The sequence below is a fragment of the Siphateles boraxobius genome, unplaced genomic scaffold (genome assembly GCF_051911475.1).
Source record: "Siphateles boraxobius isolate OS27281-9 unplaced genomic scaffold, OSU_SipBor_1 46, whole genome shotgun sequence".
NCBI classification, from domain to species: Eukaryota; Metazoa; Chordata; class Actinopteri; order Cypriniformes; family Leuciscidae; genus Siphateles; species Siphateles boraxobius.
The window spans coordinates 16,137,188-16,160,482 of NW_027509097.1; the positions used below are offsets into that span (position 1 = coordinate 16,137,188).

General features: G+C 37.2%; 1 protein-coding gene across 4 annotated transcripts in view; it reads right to left on the reverse strand.

Annotated features, from left to right (window-relative positions):
• The window catches only part of ep300a (EP300 lysine acetyltransferase a), a 35,586-nt gene extending 13,054 nt beyond the window's left edge, over positions 1-22,532 (reverse strand). For 2 of the 4 annotated variants that reach the window (XM_077201038.1, XM_077201036.1), the window contains exons 1-17: positions 22,092-22,532; positions 17,397-18,019; positions 12,283-12,459; positions 11,862-12,183; positions 11,631-11,744; positions 11,192-11,398; positions 10,573-10,678; positions 10,266-10,397; positions 9,969-10,086; positions 9,733-9,889; positions 6,640-6,717; positions 4,083-4,171; positions 3,810-3,950; positions 3,121-3,534; positions 2,251-2,478; positions 589-757; positions 41-159 (exon numbers count right to left, since the gene is read on the reverse strand). In XM_077201038.1, coding sequence (XP_077057153.1) covers positions 41-159; positions 589-757; positions 2,251-2,478; positions 3,121-3,534; positions 3,810-3,950; positions 4,083-4,171; positions 6,640-6,717; positions 9,733-9,889; positions 9,969-10,086; positions 10,266-10,397; positions 10,573-10,678; positions 11,192-11,398; positions 11,631-11,744; positions 11,862-12,183; positions 12,283-12,459; positions 17,397-18,019; positions 22,092-22,185 — 3,288 coding nt within the window. In that variant the 5' untranslated portion in view covers positions 22,186-22,532. The remainder of the gene's footprint in view (positions 1-40; positions 160-588; positions 758-2,250; positions 2,479-3,120; positions 3,535-3,809; positions 3,951-4,082; positions 4,172-6,639; positions 6,718-9,732; positions 9,890-9,968; positions 10,087-10,265; positions 10,398-10,572; positions 10,679-11,191; positions 11,399-11,630; positions 11,745-11,861; positions 12,184-12,282; positions 12,460-17,396; positions 18,020-22,091) is intronic. The other 2 variants (XM_077201039.1, XM_077201037.1) reach the window with 1 other exon arrangement.
• Between the last annotated feature and the right edge of the window lie 763 nt (positions 22,533-23,295).

The following is a 23,295-nucleotide window of genomic DNA, read 5'->3' on the forward strand; positions in this document are numbered from 1 at the left end:
CATTATATTAAGGTGGCTGTGCACCAGACAGCACACGTACTGGTATTCCCAGCACTAAAGGGTCCACAGGCTGGCGGAAGGGCAGAGACTCGGGGTCCTGGCGGTAAAGGGACTCTAGTGTGGGCATCAGGGCCTGCCTCAGCTCTTCTGGTTTAAAAACTGATGAAAAAGCAAGCAAGATACACAGAATTATTACATCAATTCTTAAATTCTTTGACAAAAGCACACGACAGTGAATATTTAAGCTATTCAGTGTAATCCAGAGGTACTTAACCTGTGGCACACAAGAAAATATTTCAAATGGCTAAAAAACAATTCTCTAGTTAAAACATTTGCCCTGTTTGACATTTCAGTCATTGGTGATGGCAGCAATATAAGCACAAGCATCAAATTACAAAGTCATCTGTAGTCAAATAGACAGTAAAACGTATTCATTGATGTGTGAGATTCATTAAATATGTTGCATGGCTGTTAAATTGTTGCCTATTATATTTTTATTCAATAGTATCATTACCAAGGAACCAGCAGTTGGTTTTGTACTGAAGCCAACCCTAGCAGCTAAAATACCCAAGTGGAGTCTGATCATACTTTTCTTTTTGTTGGGGACTCCAGAAGGTGAACTGTGGGTAACTGTGGACCCTGAAGCCTCTTCCTCTTCTTTAGGCTCAGCCTTTATTACTGGCTTTTTGTCCTCTCCAGCTGCAGTGGAAGATGTCTCCATTGGCCCACCACCACTCAATGGCTCCTCTTTCTTAATCTGATAAAAGAAAGCAGTCAATTCATATGGAATGATTTTAAGATCATCTACAGGGTCCAAGGATCTTTTTCTACTGTGGTTAAAATTTTTACTTTCTCCACCAAAAGAAATGTTGTTGTTTTGACCAATGTAACACTGTATTCTAATAAATAAGCCACCAAAAATGTTAGATACTGGTGACATTTCACAATTCCAAATCGATTTCAATTTCGATACCCCAGAAAAAACTACTAGCCTAACTAATATAAAGTTCATATTATTGAACAACCCTCTACGGACACACTGAAGCTCGAGTCACCATTGGCTAGATCACTTTTTATTTTACTCGCCAGACTTTTTACAAGGAATGCAACAATGCAAATGAAACAATTCTATATAAACACAAGAAGTACAGTAAAGACAAGTAAACAGACTGTAATGAAATAAGAACAAATAATCAAACTACAAGCAATAGCTCAAATAAACAGAGCAGAGATACAAAACAAATTAACAGTGCTTTTCAGGTTTTTCAGGAAGATCTAACAGTAGTTAGATACAGATTACAGGCTGATTAGGTACAGAAATTGAATAAAGTAATGTAAAAACACTGCATAGTCCTCACTGTATAAATTAAATGTAGATTAATCCTTATTAAAGTAACAAACGTTATTCAGTCAATAGCAGTGACTATTTTTGCAGTGAGTATTTTGTGGTTTGATTAACATTAAAAAGTGTATGTGTAAAAGCCTCTCTTTCTCTCACGTTGAGTACGTTTGTAAGGTAAATAGACAGAGGGCAAGCTCAGCAGACAATGACATCATATCTGCGCTAAATGTATTGTTTGCATCTAACTCAATCACAGGTAAGTGAAATCGTACAATTTACTAGCCATTTTGATAATTAAAGACAATTTTTACTTGCCTAATGTGAAATTTGGTCTTATATTCAAGTGATTTACTCACATTGTAGAGGGTTGTTGAAGACAAGTGAGTATTCAGTAATAAAATAAAAACAAGTAAACCAATTACAAGCAACAGCTCAAATAAATACAACAGAACAAAGATACAAGTGAAATAATCCGTGCTTTAAGTTTTTCTGGTAAGTCTAACAGCATTCAAGTACAGAAAATGAATAATCAAATGTAAAATAACATTACATAATCTTCACCGTATGAATTAAATATAGATTAATCCTTGTTAAAGCTACAAATGTAGTTTAGTCAAGATCAGTGAGTGATTTTCTCTTTGTATTTTGTTTGATTAACATTAATGACAGACAGCAGCAGGAATATTAGGCTGCTGTTACTTTAAGACCAAAATGCACGGATACAATATACTGTTACACATGTTTTCTTTCTCATCTGTTTACGTTCAGTTAACAGCTTTGTTGTGTGTATTTTTCTGTTCCGTTATTGTTGAGCCCTGTTACTAATAACAACATGTCTGACTGTCAGATAATCAACACAATTCAGACTTTAATTCTTATTTACTGAAAATACAACTTCTGGATCTTACCTCAGGCTTTTCCTCAGATTTAATGTCTTCCTGCTTTCCAGTTCTTCCTCCCACCATGGCTTCTTCATCCTCATCCTCATCATCCTCATCTTTCTGCTTGACCTCCACCTTGGGCTCAAAGGGGGTTGTGGAGTCTGAAGGACCCTGCTGAAATGATCCATCTGCACTGCTGACGGAGGCAGGGGTAGCAGCCTGGCCGTCCACTGGCAGCGAACCCTTATGAGACAACTGAAAAAAGAATAGACAAAAAGAGACAAAAAGGTAAAAAACTAAGTGTATAGAAGGATCCAAAATCTAAGACCACAAGTGAAAACGCAATACAGTCTAAATAAATACGATCAGCATTAATAAGAACATCTTTGAAACCTCACAGATCTTTTAATCAATTTTCAAATGTACATGTAATTGGATTTGATCCTAAATTCCATGGATCTCATCCTGTCAAAAGTGAGGAACAAATTAGGATTTATAACAGGCAAAAGTGACGTGAAAATGTTCTTTTGCATACACCAACTGAAGAGCATGTGTACAGACTTTTTGTACATATATATGAGTAATTCAAATAATCCAACAATGTTTATTCAAATGTAAAGATGAAAAGACTTTTTCTTATTATTATTCTTCTATGTGCAAATTAACGACATGTGTGTAGACATACATATAAGTGGAGTTGATGCACGTTCACATCGCTTTTGAATTGAAGATGAACTGCAATTTATAAAGTGGGATGCATTCTAGTATATTTTTGGTGTGTATGGATGCTTTATAAATCGCTCATAGGAACACCTCAGAAATGGTTGTGCGTTCACATTTAGGACCATTCTACGTGTGCATTTATATTTTTGTTGTATATAGAGCAATAGTACTCACTGGAGTGCGGGGATGCTGGCTGCCATTTGGTGTGGAGAGGCAACTTTGAGAAACAGCGGGAGGAGTTCCTCCTAATGTCTGCTGCTGTGGTTGAATGGCATTGTCAGAACTGCTGGGCGGATGTAACTGCTGCTGACTGCCGGCCGGGGCTAACTGGGGCAGACCGGGTGTATGGGGCTGGGGTGTTTGAGAGCGGGGAGTGGGCGTGGGTGTACGGCTATGTGCTGGGGAAGGAGAATTCTGGTGGACGGCCGGGCAGTGGGGGAGGTTGATGGACTGTGTTGGGGTGGACGCTGGAGGAACCCCACTTATGCTGTTGGGACCCGAGGACCCGCTGCCTGCTCCTCCAGCAGACCCAGGCTGGGCTAAAGGACTGCCGACTTGTAAAGATGATAAAGTAGGCATTTGCCCCTGCTGTCAAATTAAAAAGAGCAAACATTGAGAATACATTCATGAAGCAGTTCTGAAGTAATATCATATATGATGCATTACAGCTCTAGAACTTTTAATGACAAAACCAGGACCACATCATGTATACAAAAAATAAAGTAGTAGTAGTAGTAGTAACAGTAGTGTTTTCTCAACGTACCATCAAATTATGAATTCTTATTGCATTAAGAACATGATTATTATTACAGATAGGATGAAGTAAAAGTAATACAATTCAGAGAAAATCTATACTCCCTTACGCTATCATTTCCTTGGTGTGCCATGTCAACAGATCCAGCACCAAGAACAGGACTTGAAACTTGAAACTGTCCAGGTTGCATGTACTGATTTTGCATCTGTGCAACATTCGGTTGTGGCATCCTCCCAGTGCCCATGCTTCCCTGAAATACAGTCAAAACATTCAGCATTTAGAAGATATAATTTGTGCACACTTAAAACAATCTTCCACGAACTACTATGGAGTAATAAATAAAAAAAGTACAAAAGCTCTCATTTCTAGTCACAGTAATAACCTGGTTAACAGTCGTGTTGAGTGGAAGAGGAGGTGTAGATCTCTGGCCCATGGACTGCATTCCCATATGATTCCCAAACGGATTCATGCCTGCAAAGCACAGAGCAGAAGAGAGACTTAATACATATGTACATATACACTACCATTCAAAATTTGAAGGCGGTAAGATTTTTAAATGTTTTTGAAAGAAGTATTTTATGCTTACCAAGGCTGAATTTATTTGATTAAAAAAATACAGTAAAACTGTAATATTGTAAAAAAAAAAAAAAAAAGTAAAAAAATTTTTTTAAAAAAGGGGGTCTTCAACGCATTTCAGGGCATTGAGCCCTTAGGCAATAAAGACATGGAGCAGAGACCCCCACGATACAAAATGTGTCAAAACAGATCTACATATTAAGCATATAGCCTTCGATATTAATAGAAACTAACCAAGTTATGTTCAAGTTATATCATGTAAAGACAGTGGTTTAGAACTATGCACATTCTTGTTGCACAATGTCTATATATTACTTTTCATTGTTAAAATTGAGATTTATGCAACATAATAAACAATATGTTGTGATAATCACAATTCATCAGTTGTTTGCAGTTGTTGTAAATTATTTTAATGGATTTGCAGCCATACATTTTAATTTTAATGTCAGATGGACAATTAAGAATCAAATCACTGAGAGTATCTGAAATGAGTGCGTGTTCTAGTAACGTGCAGATGTAGGCCTAATAAGCAATGGCTCCACAATAACAAGAATAGCAATATATTGGTCTATTACCATATATTATAATCTATTAGTCAGCATTTACATTGCGCGTATCTATTTTGACATTACATATCTTTGTCCCATGCTATAGTTTAGGGCTGCAACTAACGATTATTTTGATAATCGATTAATCGGACGATTATTTTTTCGATTAATCGGATAGAAATTAAATTAGATTTTTTTATTTATTATAACTAAAAACCGTAAATCAGGGTATTTATGTGTAAAAGTGTACTTTAAAAAGTGCAAAAGCCACACATTGAGTTTTACTAATATCAATATTTGCATTGTTTTTAATGATAATTGCTGATGGCAAGTTGACAAACATGATTATTGTTAAAAAAATGATATCCAACATATTATGTTTTAACACAATTTTTGTTAAAACAAATGTACACAGACATGTTGTTCAGATGTGAATATCTGAACTAAAAACAAACTAAAAACATCTAAAATATATAATTCATTTAATTTTTATTAAAAATTAATTATATATAAGGAATATAAGGATAAAGAATATAATATATATTATATATATAATATATAAAAGAATATAATATAAGGATAAATTGATTAAATAAATATAGAAAGACTGAAAACAATTGTGTGAACGTAGAGCCGCAGTAGATCGCGTTTGAAAAACAATTAAAACTTAGTAGACAAATGCTATAAAAAGAGAACGGAATGGAGGTAACGTTACCCAGCAAGCTAACAGGCTTGAGTAAAGGACAGGAGAAATTATGCATTAGTGCACAAGCATTCGCTGAAAACCACTGAGTACAGTGACTAAAAAACAATATTTTACTGCTGTTGTTATTAATTGCCTTTATATTTAGTGCTTCACTTTGTAAACACCGTTTTAATTTAACCTATTTCTGCGGTAGCGCTATTTTAATCCATCACTTACGTTGCGAGCGAACTGATTGCACAACCTGATGCTCGAGACAAAATACAGACATCCCGGAAGTCCCGGGAGTCTCCCGCATATTGATTGCGGCTCCCTGATGCCCGCGAATTAGTTCAAACTCCCGAAATCTAGAGCGCGCAAGCAAGAGCGCGCATGCGAGACAGAAGAGACTGCTCCAAACCGTGTAGCGCGCGCGCTCGGCAGAGCGCCTGAGGGAGAGAGACCTTGCGTGTGTGTGCGTACCAGTAAACGCTCCCCGTGACGTAAGCAGACCAACTAATCGATAATGACATTCGTTGACAACGATTTTCATAATCGATTATAATCGATTTTATCGATTAGTTGTTGCAGCCCTACTATAGTTATCACTATGCCAATTGCAATTTCGAGAGTGAATCCTGCATTTATATGTAGATGTCACTTCCAAAAACTTTCAGCGAGTAATTGGCCATCAGTCCTCTTAGCAGCATAAAAAAACCAATACTTTTATTCAATGGATTATAGCTATATAGCCTCGAAAGTGTGAAAGAGCGCTCACTTTTCAATCACTAAAAAGCTGTCACTCATCTCAGTTTGCAATCTCACAACGTTCTATTAAAAATCAATAAAGTGGTCTATATATACTGCATAATGAGTTTCTTACTTACATCATCGCTTTGTTTTATAATGAGAGGTTTCGCGAGAGTGAGCAGAATTCAGCACTTGAACAAAAACTCTGCAGTTTGATTGAATCAATTTCTTTAAAAAATAAAAATAAATGACTGACAAAAAATGTATAATAACTCAGTAAACATACAAATATGTGTGTGTGTGTGTGTGTGTATATATATATATATATATATATACATACATACACATGCATACATATGTGTGCCTATGTGAGATATACACACCAGGGGCATTCTGCATCCTGTTCATCATCTGGTTTGGACCAGCAGGCCGCACCATCGAATGATCTGAGAGAGGAACATCTACAGGTAGGGGGGCAAAAAAATAAATAAACAAGTAAAGTCTATGAAATCACTTAATCGCAGTTTTGTTCTGTTGACATATGTCCTATTAGGGCCGGAAGTTTGGGTAGGAAACATCAAAAGGCTTGTCAGTGAGGGAGACAAAAAACTTCTTAATTTGTCATGATGCTTTTAATTGTATGCAGCAACACTTCAGTTTCTTTAGCAATACAAATTTAAAAAATGCAGCAAGAATAAGATTCAGTTTTCCTCATTTTGCATCAAAGCACACAGGGAATACAAACACTAAACTCTATATGCAAACCTGTAATAAATAAGTAGCCTAAAAAAACTTTAAGACTTTATGTAAAATTAACCTTTAAATTAGCTTTATTTTTATATAATTTTCGGTTTTCAACCGAATTTCAGTTTTAGCATCTTACATTTTTTGTATTTTTTTTTTTAATATATACAGAAGTCAACATTTGAAGTGGATCAAAAAAGTTTATCAAAGTTGTCCTAAGACAAGAATGGGTATTGTTAAAAATTCATGTATAACTTTGATGAAAGGTTAAAACCCACTTCAGATGTTGACTCCTGAATTTAAAGCAAAACTATTTAGTTATTATTACATTTTTATTTTAGTTTTAATGATTAACCTCTAAATAGCCTACTCCAGCTACTTATTAACTGAGATTATTTATGATTAAAACAATTATTAAAACATATACAGATTTAACTGATATATTTATCATTCACATAAGAAATGCAACATGCTCACGTCATAAAATGTATCTAAACATTTTTGTTCTAAGTTGACAGTGACTAGAGACTATAGTAAATCTACATAAACATATTCACCTAACACCAATTTGTTTAATGCACAGATTTATTTTGACATTTGAAATTCTGTTAATCTTGAGTGATTCACAAAACAATAATTTAGAGTTTTAAAGACAAGCTTCTTCAAGCCATTACGACTTTCTTGTGCGATCGCAAAAACTGCTTGCAACAGATACATTGAGCTCCTTCAGAAGGTTTTGTCAGCTGTGGTACAGTGCAAAAAAGTCTCTAATGGAATGTAGAAAATGTATTGTAATGTTGCAATTTGCCATTATTTTGACAATAATATCTGTCAAATAATGTCTCTTATTTCACTATTTCACTTAGAATGGTACAGCATTAACACTGTCTTCCAGTTAAGAGCAAATATTTAGCAAATAAGTTTATATTCAAGTTGTCATTAATGATCAATTAAAATAAACACTAATAAAAATGAAAGATAAAGAATAAAGCATTGGAATTTCTTTTTAATTAAATATACATTTCAAATGTTTTTATTTGTGACAAATATTAAATAATGTGGTCACAACATTGACAAAGTCTACAACTAAACATGTAGCCTAAATAATTCACATTTTCTATAGTTTATTTTATTGCAAGGAGAAAATACATTATAGTTATTAAGATTTAATTTTTAATGAAGTTTGACGTATTAGTAGCCTGCTGCATTAAAAAGCCTGCACACACCCCATGAAAAAGCAGAGATCTAATACAATTTTGACATTAGCCGCTTTTCCACTGTCGGGCCAGCGTGAACCAGGGCTAACAATTTGCCAGTCAGAGCCAATAGTCTCGGACCTCAAGCACCGAGACCAAAAATCAAGTTGCTTTTCCAGTCGGGCCAGTATATCAACAACGCTTCCCTACAATCCGCCCTTAACACGCCTCCATAGAATGACGTCACACAACCCCACCATTTCACCACCTGACTGAAACCTAGCTAGATTTAAAAATGAGCATGACAGAAGTGAAAGTTTGGTTTTTGCTTGAAGACTTAAGATTCCAACATTGATATTTGACCAATGTTTTGCAATTAAAAATTTTACAGTGAAAGTAGTTTATTGATTTGAGTCAAGAGTGTACATCAATCATGCTATTTACCATTTCACATAAAAAGAGAACACATACCTATTTGGTTGCACCCGCTTCCATTTATTTTTGATCACAAGAATGCACAAAACAACTCCATTAAGGCCAAAGGCTCACACATTTAGAAAAATATTCATAAAATATCATGTTTACATCACATTTCTTTAGAAAGAGTGAGCATTTCTATTAATTTTTCACAAAATTATGTGATCAGAGGTTTGAGCGATCTCTGCCATCTCCCTATAACTGTTATCCTTTCAGTCAGATCAACAGAGAAGAAAACAGGAGTTATGAGTTATACGAGTTAAACATGCGGATACATGCGAATGAGGATGCATTAATCCAGTATCAACAAAAGCACATGGAAGAGAGATAAACCATGAAACCTAATAAAAATAAATACAGGATTATAATCATATACGAGTTGTCTATGCTATTCAAGCAGTCTCTGGTATTTTCCATAAACATATGTGTATTTATTATTACAATGGTTAGCATAAGTAGCCTTTAGCATCGCATATAAATATATTCTGCCTCATAAAGTGATCAGAATCCCCATCAGATCACAAGGAAGTTATTTCAAACACTCGCTGGTGTTTCAGTTGAGCTGAAAATGGTTTAAAATGTCTTAAATGTTGAAGGTTGCTAGTAGCCATAACATGGGAAATGAACAGCGTTATTGACCTTCTTTTGAGGTAAACCACTCCTCAAGACCCAGTGGGCTCACTTTGGACCAAGGTAATCGGCGGACCAAAAACCCCTGACCGTTGACCACAAGGAAACCCAGATGAAGCTCGATCAAGCCCCGGAAGTGACAGTGGAAACGCAACTGGCCCTGGCACGCACTAGCACACTCGCTTTTGGCCCGACAGTGGAAACACAGCTATTTACTGTTCTGTTTGAATTTGTTCTAAACAACGAATGCTTACATAGGGTTTTGATGAGTAAATTTGGTTATGTGAATTTGATTTTTAAAATGTTATTGATGGTATTTTTCTTGTAACCTCCAATTACAAGATACGTGATACGTCCACCCCATAACTTGTAAAAATCTATGGTTATAGCTCTACTATGGGGGGGCAACTTTCGTGGACGAGTACTCACTAGTAGGCAGTCCTGTGGGTGGCCCTGGCTGACCAATCCCAGGGGGCCCTTGCTGAGTAGGCATCATGCCCTGCTTCTGTAACCGTGTCCTTCGCTTCTCTTCCAGTTCCTTTTGGATCTTGTAGATCTTCTCTGCCAGCAGGTGATAATACTCCGCCTGAGAAGTGTGATAGTGACTTATAAACCAGGGATTATGATAAAAGACAAATCATTAACAGACAAGACAATATACTCACCCTGCTGTTGGCAGACTCATACATATCCCCCTCGACTTTACGCGCATAGGCCACAAGATTCTCCATCCGCCGGTCCTTCAGTGCAGCTGGGTCTGGGGTGGGAAAAATGGCTTGGACTCTGAAGAAAGAGGACAACAGCAAGGGACACCGAAATGAATATTAATCAACATGCTTGGTGGGCAGTTATAATAAATAAATAACTAATCAAGTACTTGTTTTAAAGATCTTGCACTATAAAAGGTGACTAATAACAAAAGACATATGTTACTGTAACTTCTTTCATAATTTCCAACTTACAGTTTGTGGACCAGGTGGTTGCGTAGATCCTGGGTTATGTCCTCGTGCCAATTCTTCCTCATGCCAGCACTGGCAGCTGGGTTGGCCATAGGCATACACCCCACACCGCCCACAGCATTGTCATTCATCAGACTGGTGAAAGGTGATAGAAACAAATAAGGACCACTCTATGTTTGAATATGAACTTATTAAAACGGACAGACGCTTGCTGCAGCGGATTAGTGTTACTGTGAGATTTTAAGACCCCCTAAACGCAGAGAATAGAATGGTGACTAGTTACGTGAGATGTACCGAAGGGTTTGTTTACCTCTGTGAGTTCATGTTCAGATGCAGCATTGTATCCTGGAGAAGGTTAGATTGCTGATTCTGAGACTGACCACCCACGGCCCCATTTACTCCCATTGAATTCGCTCCTGTAACAAGAAAGGTCATGAGAAGAGACACCACTACAAGTCTAAACAAAACTGGGGTTGGTAATATTTTATATTTTAAAAAGAAGTCTCTCATGCTCACCAAGGCATTATTTGATAAGCAATACAGTAAAAACTGTAATATTGTGAAATAAATAATATTACAATTTAAAATAACGGTTTATCAATTTTAATATATTTTAATTTAGAATTTTCAGCAGCCATTACTCCAGTCTTCAGTGTCACGTGATTCTTCAGCTATAAATCTAATATTAATATGATTTGATAGAACCATTTCTTATTATCAAATGTTGAAAATGGTTGCGCTGCTAAATATTTTCATGAATAGAAGGTTCAAAACCACAACCTTTATTTGAAACAGATTTTTGTAATATTACAAAATGTCTTAACTTTCACTTTTGATCAATGTGTCCTTGCTTAAAAAAGAAATATTCATTTCTTTAAAAAAGACCCCAAACTTATAGTTCGAATAACATCGGAAGCCTCTGTCATTACCCATGGTGTTCATTGCCCGTTGTGTTTGTTGGACAGGCTGAGGGGAAGCCTGGTTTCCCTGGTATGTGAGGCCCAGAGCCGCGTAAGCCCTCTCGATGGAGCTGGGGTCTATCTGCCCTTGGGTACTGAGATTAGGGGCACTGGGCGAACCACCAGTTACATTACCCAAAGAAGAACTTAAACCCACACTTCCAGTGCCTAGCAGAGCTGAAGCCATGTAAAGCAGAAATAAACCAAAAAAAGAGATAGTTACCATAGAGCTGGAATTCGAAAATAGTAATAAAACTGTTGCAATGTCCAATTCTGCTACATTAAGGAAATTGTAACTTTGTGGTGTCATTGCTATTAGAATATTTTCAAAGTAATTTTCTATGTTTGAAAAAGTGAGATGGGTTGAGGTGTATGAAACAACATGTTTTGAATCTATACAAACACTCACTCTGTTGATTCCTCTTGTCTCCTGCGTTTTTTAAAGGTAGACATACAGGGCAGTCATGCCGCGTGCAGTTCTTCCAGTGAGAGATGATCTGTCGGGAAGAGGCACAGTGCGCCACTAAAAAGCAATAAAAACACAAACCCAATATTAGTCAGCAGCATGTTGTTTATATAGGCAGAACAACAGAAACAAAAGTGTCGCGCTGTTTCAGTTCTGTGCAGTTTATACACTCACCTTGGCAAGATTTGCCAGCCTGGCAGTGCGTCATGTGGTTGAGGACGTTCTTCATGGTGCGACAGTGGGGCAGGTTACACTGCCGTACTTCCCCGTTGGCCTGCTCCCTCCGCTGGCACTTGTGGGCATGGAGCAAAAGCACAAGCTGCTGCTGTATGAGTTTGCGCTTTTCAGGATCGGCCGCTGGAGGAACACCTCCCACCACTGCTGCAGACACGGCTGATGCACCCGATCCGGGGCCGAGAGTTCCTTGGGCGTTAGGCACCATGCCGCCTGCTCCCAAGCCTCCGGCAGCGCCCGCTGGAGAAAGCGGAGAAGCCTGCTGTGGAAATCCCAAATTAACACACATTAAGATATCTTGTGATTGCTTTAAAAGGAACAAGTCTAATGTCTGCATATAAGGCTCTGAACGAATACAAACCATGCCAGGTATGCCCTGCATAGGCTGAGGTTTCTTGTCCAGGTTAAACTGGGCCGGACTGTTGGACAGACCTACTTTGTTCTGGAGCTGAGGGGCCAGCCCTGCAACACCAAGACCCTGACTGGCAGGCTGACCATATGGGCCTCCATAGGGGCCTGAACCTGCATTCATCCCCATCTGCAAAACACAGACAGAGGGAGATGACAACACTTTTCCAAGAAAAGAAAAACCTCTGGATGAAAGGTGAGAAAACGCTGACAGAATTGCGGAATCCAGTCATACAAATGGAAGTTCCATGGAGGTCACATAATTTAGCAAATTTTGAATGAATAACTCAAGAGTAGGGCTGTAAAATTAATCAAATTGTGATATGAACTAAGTCTCTGTTAATATTAAACCGCTACTGAAATACGAAGTATGCATTTTCTGCACATCTTTGCTCTTTGTGTGATACTTAAGTCCACGTGACACTTGTGGTGTTTTAACGTGTGCTGTCTTTCTATATGAGAATGCTTTATATGACCTTCATCTCCAGAGCTGCTCTGAAATGGTACTTTTCAGCATTTCACCATTTCATTTGATAAAACTATATTGTCAGATACACAAAGCAATTCAAAGGTCTTAACTACAACCCACCATAAAGGTTGGTTTAACTTAAAGGTTGAAATGATGACAGAAAAATATAACTATTGTACAGAAGAATGTACTTCTCAAAGGAATAACAACAATACAATTTATTAAACATTTAAGGTATATCATATCAAAACTTTTTCATCCATTTTTTTTTTACCGTAAACTGTACATCTCTACTGTGCAGCGCTCTGTTTGCTAAAAAAAAATGAAAGGAATTATTAATTTGACCGGTTCCAGACTCCGGTTTGGTTCCAACCAGAATGCGAGATAACATGTCAACTGTAGAACCATTTTACCGTTTCAACATTTATCATTAGGGCTATTTATCAGCATGTTAAGAGCATTTCATCAATGTTATAATTGGGGAAATTATTTATAGATGGCATGGAGAGACCATTAAAACTTTGAATTTTCTACTTAATTTTGTTTTTCGATGTTGTTTGTATGTTTTCAGTAGATACTTATTTTAAGCTAAATATAAAAATGATCCAGACTTCAAGAGGCAAAACCCTGAGCACCCATACAGTATCTTTTATTAGTCACATGGCCTTCTTCCAAACATTGGTATCTAAATGTAAAAAGAACAGACCGATAAAACATTTGATCTTACCTTTTAATACACATTCAGTTGGGCTCAACTGATAAAATATACATTTATTTTTTTTAATTCTCAGATGTCACTGCTTTGGCTCTCGGCACCCAATATCCTCATCTTTGATGAGTATTTAGGGTTTTTTTCTTTTTCTTTTACCAAGCACTACTGCGGCCCATAAGGAAATATATATATATATTCCTTCATTCACAGCGGAGGTCCAGATAATACTTTTTTATTTTTAAAATTATTATCTGGACGTCCGCTGTGAAGGAAATATAGAGACTGAACTGAACCTCTTGAAACTTTGTTTGAATACACCTGAACTAGGGACTTGATCTGTCCATCAGGAACTGATTGCAATGTCAGATTGTCATCTTTTGGTAATTGCTGTGATCTCATGTGAGTGACATGACGATGTTTTTATTTGTTTGTGTAGTGTTGTGTAAATATAAAAATACATTTTATTTTGCCTTAAAAAGTACAGAAGCACCTATATGAAAACTTTGGCCAATACTGATAATTCTTTATATTTTAAATCCTATAACCAATATTGGCTGATAAATTTAAATCCAAATCTTCAAATAATTTTGGAGAGCCTGGTTACAAAAACAAAAGTCTCACCATTAAAGCTATGGTATACGATTTCAAAGATTGTTCATTATTAATATCCTCGTTTAGATGCTGGTTATGGTTATATAGTACAATCCTAACAATATGAATAGAAAAAAGAATGAAAAATTCCATTCACTCTATTGGCTGTACAGCCGCAGAGAAGTTGACCAATGTAAGCTGTCCGGCCGGACAGCTTACATTGGTCAACTGCTCTCATCCAATTACCAGCTCCACTTGAAAACTCCGCCTGGCGCTCGCATCTCCCCCCTCCTGCGACATGAAATTGCGCGCGTAAGCAGCTGACAGTCTATGGTAGCTAGCTAAGTAGCATATCAGCAATGGATAAAAAAAAAAAAGACAGCAGCAAGCGTCCCCTGCTTGCCCCTACAGTAAAGTTGGGACGAAAGAGAAAGTCATTAGAGGAACGAGCAGAGTTTAAAAAAAATGTGAAGAACGCCGAACTTTGAGTAGGATAAATATAGGGTCCACCATTGACCGTTGGAGGAAGCTTCAGGAAGATCTGGGACTGAAGACCGACGCTGACACGGCTGACTTTTTGTTGAGCAGGTAAACATTTATTTATACTTTTATGGTGTGACGTGTTACATAAATAGCTTTTTATCAGTTTGTCAACTTGCTCATGCTGCCGGTCGGCATTGGAATGTTAGCCGTTTAGCATCGCCTATCACGGGTCAAAGTAATTATATTTCTTGAAGTCCTTGAATATATTTCAGTAGGCCTAGCGGGTTTCTGTTGAACAAGATGTGCTGTGTGCTGCAATAACAATTACTGAAAACCTTAGCAATACTAGTAGTATTATACTAATGGTGGTGGGGACTTTAGAACATTTCATGTGTTGCTAATCTTGCGTTGACGTGAACTCAAACATGACATTGAATTGTTGATGAAGCAACTAAGTTCAAGTGTCTAAAGGCAATTTTACATATGATGTGTGTCCGATGTTTACTACCGGTGATCACAGCTGGACTGAGCGACGTTGTTCAATTCGTTTCCCGGTGGGAGGTATCAAGTAGCTCAGAGGGGAGGGGTGTGTGTGTGGAGGGGCGGGATGAGTTTTTAAAAACTTCCCTAACGTCTCAGGCTTTCTCGACCGATTTTTAACATCGTATTACTATAGCTTTAAAAGCCATGTCCCAAGTACTTCAACATAAACAATACAGTTTTTGAACCAGTGCAAGTTTTAAAATTAATTTTACACTCCTATGGCCAACTTTGATTATAAAAGAAATATTGCCTTGCAAATAAATAAAATAATGCAAACAAGTAATTGGACACCATTACTTGCGCATAAATAATGAAATTATTTTAAACAAATATGAGAAAAATAAAAGCTAATTATTATTAACAATGCATCAATATTTACGCAAAATAAACATTAATATTACTGCTTAAAAATAACAGCATTGCTGTTTGAGCTGCGTGCGCTGAAGCTGAAGAGCTGAATGAATACCGGGAAACTGAAGCGATTTGGTAGCGAGATAATTAACTCAATGAAATGCATTATTGTATTATTCATTATTATATATTACAACTTATATCTGCACAAAATGATGCAAATGCACAAGTGAAATTGAACAAAGTTACATGCTAGTCAGAATGTGTATTTCCTGTTGTGTATTTCCACTTCCTGTAACAACGCACTGAAACACGGCAACTATACCCAAAGAATTCACAGCGTTTTATTACAATAGTGTTGTCTTTATGATGTTACGTTATATGACATTACTAATCATAGTTATTTATGTCGTTGTTCATTACTGTTAGCTAAAGATGGATCACCGGTAAGAGCTTTACTACCACGTTAATTAACAACCAAACGCTTCCTATATGAGATATATACGCTATATATATATATACGCTTCCTATATGAGATATAAGCGTATAGTATATTATATTATATATATATATATATATATATATTATTTATTTTTATATATATACACAAAATAAACATATTTCAACTTACAATTGCAAAAAACAAAAGGCTCCGAATGCACAAGCGATCTTGATTGTGCTAGTCATGAAGGTGTAACTCCGTTGTGGATGCGCTCTTCCCGTAACAACTAGGGCTGTGAACCTACACTGGTCTCACGGTTCGGTTACGATTATCATGTCATCGATTCAGTTCAATTCGGTATCACAATGCATTTCGATGCACCGCATCCTCAATTTTCAAATTTACTTTAAAAGTGATCCGTGCGCGTGCGTTCGTCTGTTCGGGAAGTCGCAGTGACAGAAACAGTGACATTCCAGTTTGAATTTCAAAGGCCTGTTTATGCCATTAAGAAAATTTAATTTTATCAAATCAATTTTGTTTTAAAGAAATGTTTATTTAAAAGCAGCGCTCATTCATCAGTGTAAATGTCAACATCAACCGTCGAGAGTTCACTGTTGAAGATGACGATCATTTGTAATCACCCGTAACAACACAGAATAATTGTAATTTCACCATCGGCTGGCAGCGAATACTTAAATCAGAGAACAATATTGAGGCGGGTGGATTATTTGTTTTGGCTGCGGATTCGGGTGACGTTGAAGCTCATTCTCTTACTCTAAAGCAGTCCGGCTCTGGCAGGCGTAAGAGCTCGGGGTGAACACGGCTAACATTGTTTATCAAGTTAATATAGCGATTACCTCCTGCCTATTCTATTTGTGCGTGACATGAGCGCACACAGCGCGTGTCTTCTCCAGGTCGTGCTTACCAGGTTGTTCATAAAAGCCGAAATGTGTCTGTCCAGATGTAGGCTTTTAAAGTATCTTGAGCATTTTTAATTATGCGCACACATCTCACCTCCCTCTGCCAGTGTATGGTATCACGACAAAGCACATACGTGACAAATGACGTCCCGAAAAGCGTCAGTACATTATAACCGGTTATGGTCTATTACTGAACCGATAACCGAATCGTCATCGTCTGCATCGCGATGCATCGTAGAAACGATTAATTTCGACACCCCTAGTAACAACACGGTAAAACACGGGTGTACAGAGAATTCACAACATTCTTTTACAGTAAAAAAGATTTACAGACCCAAAACAGTAACATTAAAATGAACATATATCGGCCAATACCGATATGGTGGTGGCTGATATATAATGCATCCCTAGTCTTAAATATATTGGGCCAATACTAATAACATGATATTGTGCTTATCTAATAAATTAACAGAGTAGTTCCAACATGGCAAAATTAAAAGCATTTTTTTAAGGTGTGTGCGACACTTCGGACCAATGTTGATGATGATGTTATTACCTTGTTCATTGCTCCAGGTTGCTGTGCCCTCAGTCCACCCTGGCCTCCAACTGTCTGCTGCTGCTGAAGAGCCTCTGCCAACAGGTTACTGTTGCTGCCCATGCCCGGGTTGTGATGTCCTATTCTGGGCGATCCGTTCATCATCTGTGCTCCCAGCATGTTTTGCTGCTGCGGTACGGGCCCTCCTGGCTGCTGCTGTCCATTGCCTTTCTGAGGTCCGAGCATATTCCTGTTCATGTTGCCCACCATCCCTGCCATCTGCTGCTGTTGCATAAGGGCAGCCTGTTGTGGGGAAAGATGTTGCTGCCCTTGGGGGCCCATGCCCTGGGTACCCGGAGAAGCCTTCAAATTCCCAAAAAGCCCCATTGAGGCTCCTGCTGGGCTGCCCATCGCACCCTGCTGCGGTGCTGCAGGTGCGGGTCCGTGCCGAAGGAGTTCTGAGAGCTGCCTGTGCTTGGCCGCTGCATCCTGACCACTGGACACAACTCCTCCAATGGCCCCGCCCACACTACCCAAACTGCCATGCAACTGGCCAAGGTCCCCTCCATTTTCTAGACTCAGCTCTGAGGAACTGATCAGCTCATCTGGAAGGTCATGCTCCAGGTCAAAAAGCGAGCCAAAATCTACAGCAGGAAATGAGAAATTAGAAGCCAGATTAATGATGGGAGAATATTATGTCATATTTTTGGTCCTGGGGCCGGATTCACGAAACAATCTTAAGAATACCTTTCTTCTTAACTGCTATTTTCTCATCTTTTTTCTTAAGTTAGAAAATAAGAATATTTTGTATTTCCAAAAACTTGATGGGTTCATTCTAGCTAAAACTATCGAGGCAGCACATACAGATACAGGACTCATTCACTCTGAAGGGAGCACAAGAAAGACAAGAGCGCAAATTGATGGGAAAGACCGCTGCATCTTGAGACAGGCTCTTTTAAAAAAGGCTAACTGTTTTAACTTGACACGGCACATTAAAAAAAAACACTACGCTGAGTGATTAATACCCGTCAAGCCAGTCAAAAAATGGTCTGTGTGCTTATTATGATAACTACGGAAATCTACAGGCAGCGCAAAAAGAAGGGCTTTGAGCTGTTTTTTCATTCCGCGGGTCTTCAGCATTACCACCCTTTCAATCAACTAACACCAAAGCTTGTCATTTTCTTCTTAAGAAAAAAAATTAAGATGTTCTTAAAAAACTATTTTAGAACTTCTTAATTTTTCAAGATTTGGAGAACATTCTTACAAACTTCTTAGAGTTTATCTAAAGAATTTTCTTAACTTCCTGCTTTGAAGATTTTCATGAATCTGGCCCTTGGTCTCTCTATAGATTCACAGTCAGTCTGAGAACAATATGTAAAACTCTTTGACATCTCTGGGGCTGCTTGCATAAACCTCTAATACTAGTCTTACAAGTTAGACATCACTTTCTTTTTCTTTAAGACTGCCATAGCTTTTTTAAACCAGTTACATAAAAAAATAGATTACCCTAATTTGATATCTAAGACTGACTGACTGATGAACAATGAAAAGTCTGATTAGCTTTCAAGGTTTTTAAAGCAACAGATTTTTAAAAAGCTTGAGCATTTAAAGTGGCAGACAACAACTGCGGTGCACACTTATTAGAAGCAGAATGTTATCATACATTGGTGTGGACACTATATCATTATTGTTATAGTCATCTTTATAGTTACTGTTCTTGGTGTTAACGGCCGTTAAGAGAGTGCATGAATATAGAGCATGGACAGCTGAAATGGATAAAAAAGGACTCCAAAAATTCTCCCATCAAAAGAATTTTTACATGGTACTTTGTCATTCAATCAATGAGATCAAACAGAAGATTGTGAACAATTTCTATCAGCTTGTTCACAAGCTGTTTTATTGACATCTTTCCACAGTTGAAATACTGATTGAGCGATTACATGAGACATGGTGCATTTCGGTAAGTTTTATTGTATCTTTCATCATCTCTTTATGTTCATGCATGTTTTTTCATGGTATAACTTGTATTAAATTGAAAGAATAGATCACGCTGCCACATGTCATCACTACATCGATCACATCACATTTAAGAGCGTCAAAACGCCATTTATTGATTGAATTTTGTGCTAAAATGTAGGGCTGCTTGATTATGACAGAAATCATAATAACGATTATTTTGGTCAATATTGAAATCACGATTATTTAACATGAATACCGGTGGGTGATATGATCAAAGTCTTATTTCATCAGTAATTTGAAATATATGTGAAATTTCACAATTATCGATTCTTCCGCAAAAATGAATACTAGGTTAACTAATGCATCTAAGTAAAAGGTCCTCAAAACAATTACAGAAGACAAGTAAACACAGTCAGCAATAAGAACGAAGAAACTAATTACAATCAAGACTGACAAATTAAATAAACAGTGCTTTAAGTTTTTCAGAAAGATTTACTAACAGTGGTATTCGGATAAATAATATCCTATAGAAATTGAATAAACTAATACTTTTTTAAATAATATTGTTGTGAAGATTAAATATAGACATCGGCAGCGGTACAATAATTGTTTTTTACTTTGATCATCTTGTTTTCATAATCGTTGGAAGCCAAAATCAAAAAACAATCATGATTAATCACACAGCCCTAATAAAATTGACATAATTTGAAAGCTGAGACTTTGTTTGTTATAAATAAATAAAGAAGGCACAAAGCTCATTGCGATTATTGGATGGAAGACATGCTACATTTAATGTTTGGTGTAGGGAAAAATCGGCTTGAACTACAGCTTTAACGTCGCCATTTTTTAAACTGTAAATGCATTATTGTCACCTTAAACAATTGAAAAAGATTTTTTTTATTGATTTCTTTTATAGACAGGATATATGATTTCCTGTCAGGATATACGATTACCCATACATGATTTCTTTTATTGACAGGATATAATCGGCCCTGATCATCGGCTGATACATTGGCGCATGCCTATTAATGACTTACATTTAATGACACTGACAGGCTGTGGTTTTGACAGAGAGCCAAACAAAGATGAGAGATGTTGTTGAATTATGATGTGAAGTATTCATGTAGACACTATTTAGATTATTCTTTTAGGAAGTACTGCTATCAGCATTTGCATCCATTGAAAAGTAAAAAAAACTTTAAAAAAACTAAACAAGAACAGCATGTAATTTCCTAACATACACGTATGTACACTTTATTGAAAAATATAGCATTGTCTCCTCGAACAAATCAGCCATTGGTAAAACGGGTGAAAATGGTAAATGTGCCCATGAAATTGTGCTGGTCTTAAAATGAAGTGCAGAAGCTTTGATAGAGACGACACATTCACTCCACAGACAAAACAATTTGACGCCAGGCATACTGTGTATGAAAAACGTAAGACTCTGATGCATTTGTGCAACTTAATAAACTCCATTTAGTGTCAGAACCGGATCAAACTCGATTTTGAACAAAAGGTTGAAAACATGAGACATCAACAAAGGGAACGTAGTTCGCTTTTAAAGATACGTGCAAGTATAATAGCTCGAAGCTTTAACATTTAATAAGAAACAACAGGACGCCTATATGATTATAATTCGCATCGCCTAGCATTAAATGTTTTATGGTTTGTTTTTAAGAGACAGGTTCGTCAGTTTTGTTATGGCTGAACAATGGAAATCAAGATTCGAAAAAAAAAAATGACCGACGCACGAAGGGCTGTTTGAGCCAGCAAGCGAACTCACTAAAACACAACACAAGTACATTTGTATCCTCCAAATCACACAATTGTTAAGTCAATTAAAGCTCCATAAACGAGTTCATGAATTCGTCTAAACCCAACGAAAAAGACTCAGGACCTTAGAATAATGAAGAATGAGTTAATATGCATCTAGCTAACAATGGCAGGGAGTTGTTGTGCGGGCCTTCAGCATCAGTCTGTTATTAGCTGACCAGCTAGCTAAGCAATATTAATCGCATTTATTAACGTTAAAGAGAACATAAGATTATGTTAATGAAAACGCAATGAGTTGTGCTCGTTGCACAAGGGCAGTTTATCAAAACATCAGTGTTTGAGTGAAGTCAGAAAGTTTTCAAGTTGATTGACTCACAGTTTAACAGGCTAACGTTAATTCATGTTAATCAATGTCGATGGTTAGTAAATTATGGAGCATTGATGAAATGTCAAGACATAGCTTTCAGAAGCCATTTGTCTAGTTATTGTTACAATTTTTTGTATAAAACTTAGTACATTGTAATTAATTGAAGAACTGATCCAAACTCTTTGCAAGTGAGAACCAAACCGAAACTGATATTTCACTGAAAACAAACAACAAATCCCACTACTGTTATTGCCACCGTAGAACTATTATGATTTTCATTGCACCCGTCAGTTTTACATTTACACCAGTTGACACCAAGCACAGACCCAGGCTTAGGGACAGCGTGTGTTGGTCTGCCGCTGTGAGTGAATCCCAACAGCGATCGGAAAAGCGCTAATGCTAACCTAGCTGTAATGACAAGCTAAAGCTAAGTCTCGTGCGGATACGACGTCGTTAGCTTCCCAAACTAGCCTGAGCTTGCTAGCCTGTGACAAAACTAAGAGGGAAAAAAACATTCCCCGCTTAAACGCCTTGAGTGTGCAACGGTACATACAAAACAAGCAATCGGTGATTCAAATATCCCGGTATCGTGAAAATTAAACAAAATAAATATTTACCGTTTCCATCGCTGGCTGAGGCAGATAGTGCCGGGGAGGACAGTTTAGGCCTCTTGGCTGAAGGCGGGCCAGAGTCCAGAACGTTCTCGGCCATATTTTTTAACGAATTAAAATATATATCCTCAGAGATAGGCGCGTAAGCCTATTCGTAATCCTTGATTTTAAAAATATCGCTTTTAAAAATATGACATTTCCCCCTCCTTTTTAGGGACGAAGGGGGGGAAAGTCCCGTGTACAAAATACTCCTCTTTCCTGGGTTCGCCTCTCGATTTCAGCTTCAGCGTATCAACCCCCCTCCCCTGTCCGATTTTTGTTCTTTATACAATTCTGCAAGCGGAGGAGGAGGTAGGGGGAGTCGGCTCGGCAAGAAAGGATAAAAAAGATACTCGCAGCGGCTCTACAAGAACTCATCTAGTCCCGTCAAGAGTTACAGGACTGAGCGATGATGTATTTGAAATAATTTTGCTCGTCTGCCATATCTGTTCGCAACAGAGGTGTGTTTTGTAGACTGAGTCAGTTGAGGTTTTCAGTATCAAATGAAAGTTAAATTGTGTCAATAAGTGAATTTTAATTTTCACAGATAGCAGGTGTTATTTTTTTAGTTACTGAACATGTTTCATTACAGACTTATTAGCTCATTAGAACAAATTTGTTATGAAAATACACCCGTTTTAATGGGAAATTTTCAAAAGTCACTAAAATCTTATCAGCTATACTAGATTTACATTGTTGATCTTAACATGATTGAGTTATTAGATGCAATGGCTTGAAACTAAGCTTCTTATTTAAAAAGAAATCAAATAACCAACAATATCCCACTTTGATTAGTGTTTCAACTTATTAGGTAATATGCAAAAAACAAAGCCAAGAACTGATTTAACAATGAGCCTACATTTTGATTTGATTTACTGATTTAAGAATTGCATTGAAATGTTGAAAATTAAACAGCACCTTATTCTATAACAACAATCTTATATATATATGGGGCAATCTATCTTTACAATAATTTATTCATTTTTAGTCATTATACAAGAACCATCTGGGGTCGACGAACACGCCAATTAAATATTAAACCTTAATGGCCTGGTTTCACAGACAGGGCTTGGATTAAACCAGGATTAGACCCTTTAATTAGGACATTTAGGAGTAGCTTTTATAAACATGAAAAAAAAATTACTAGTGTGCATCTTGAGACAAAACAATG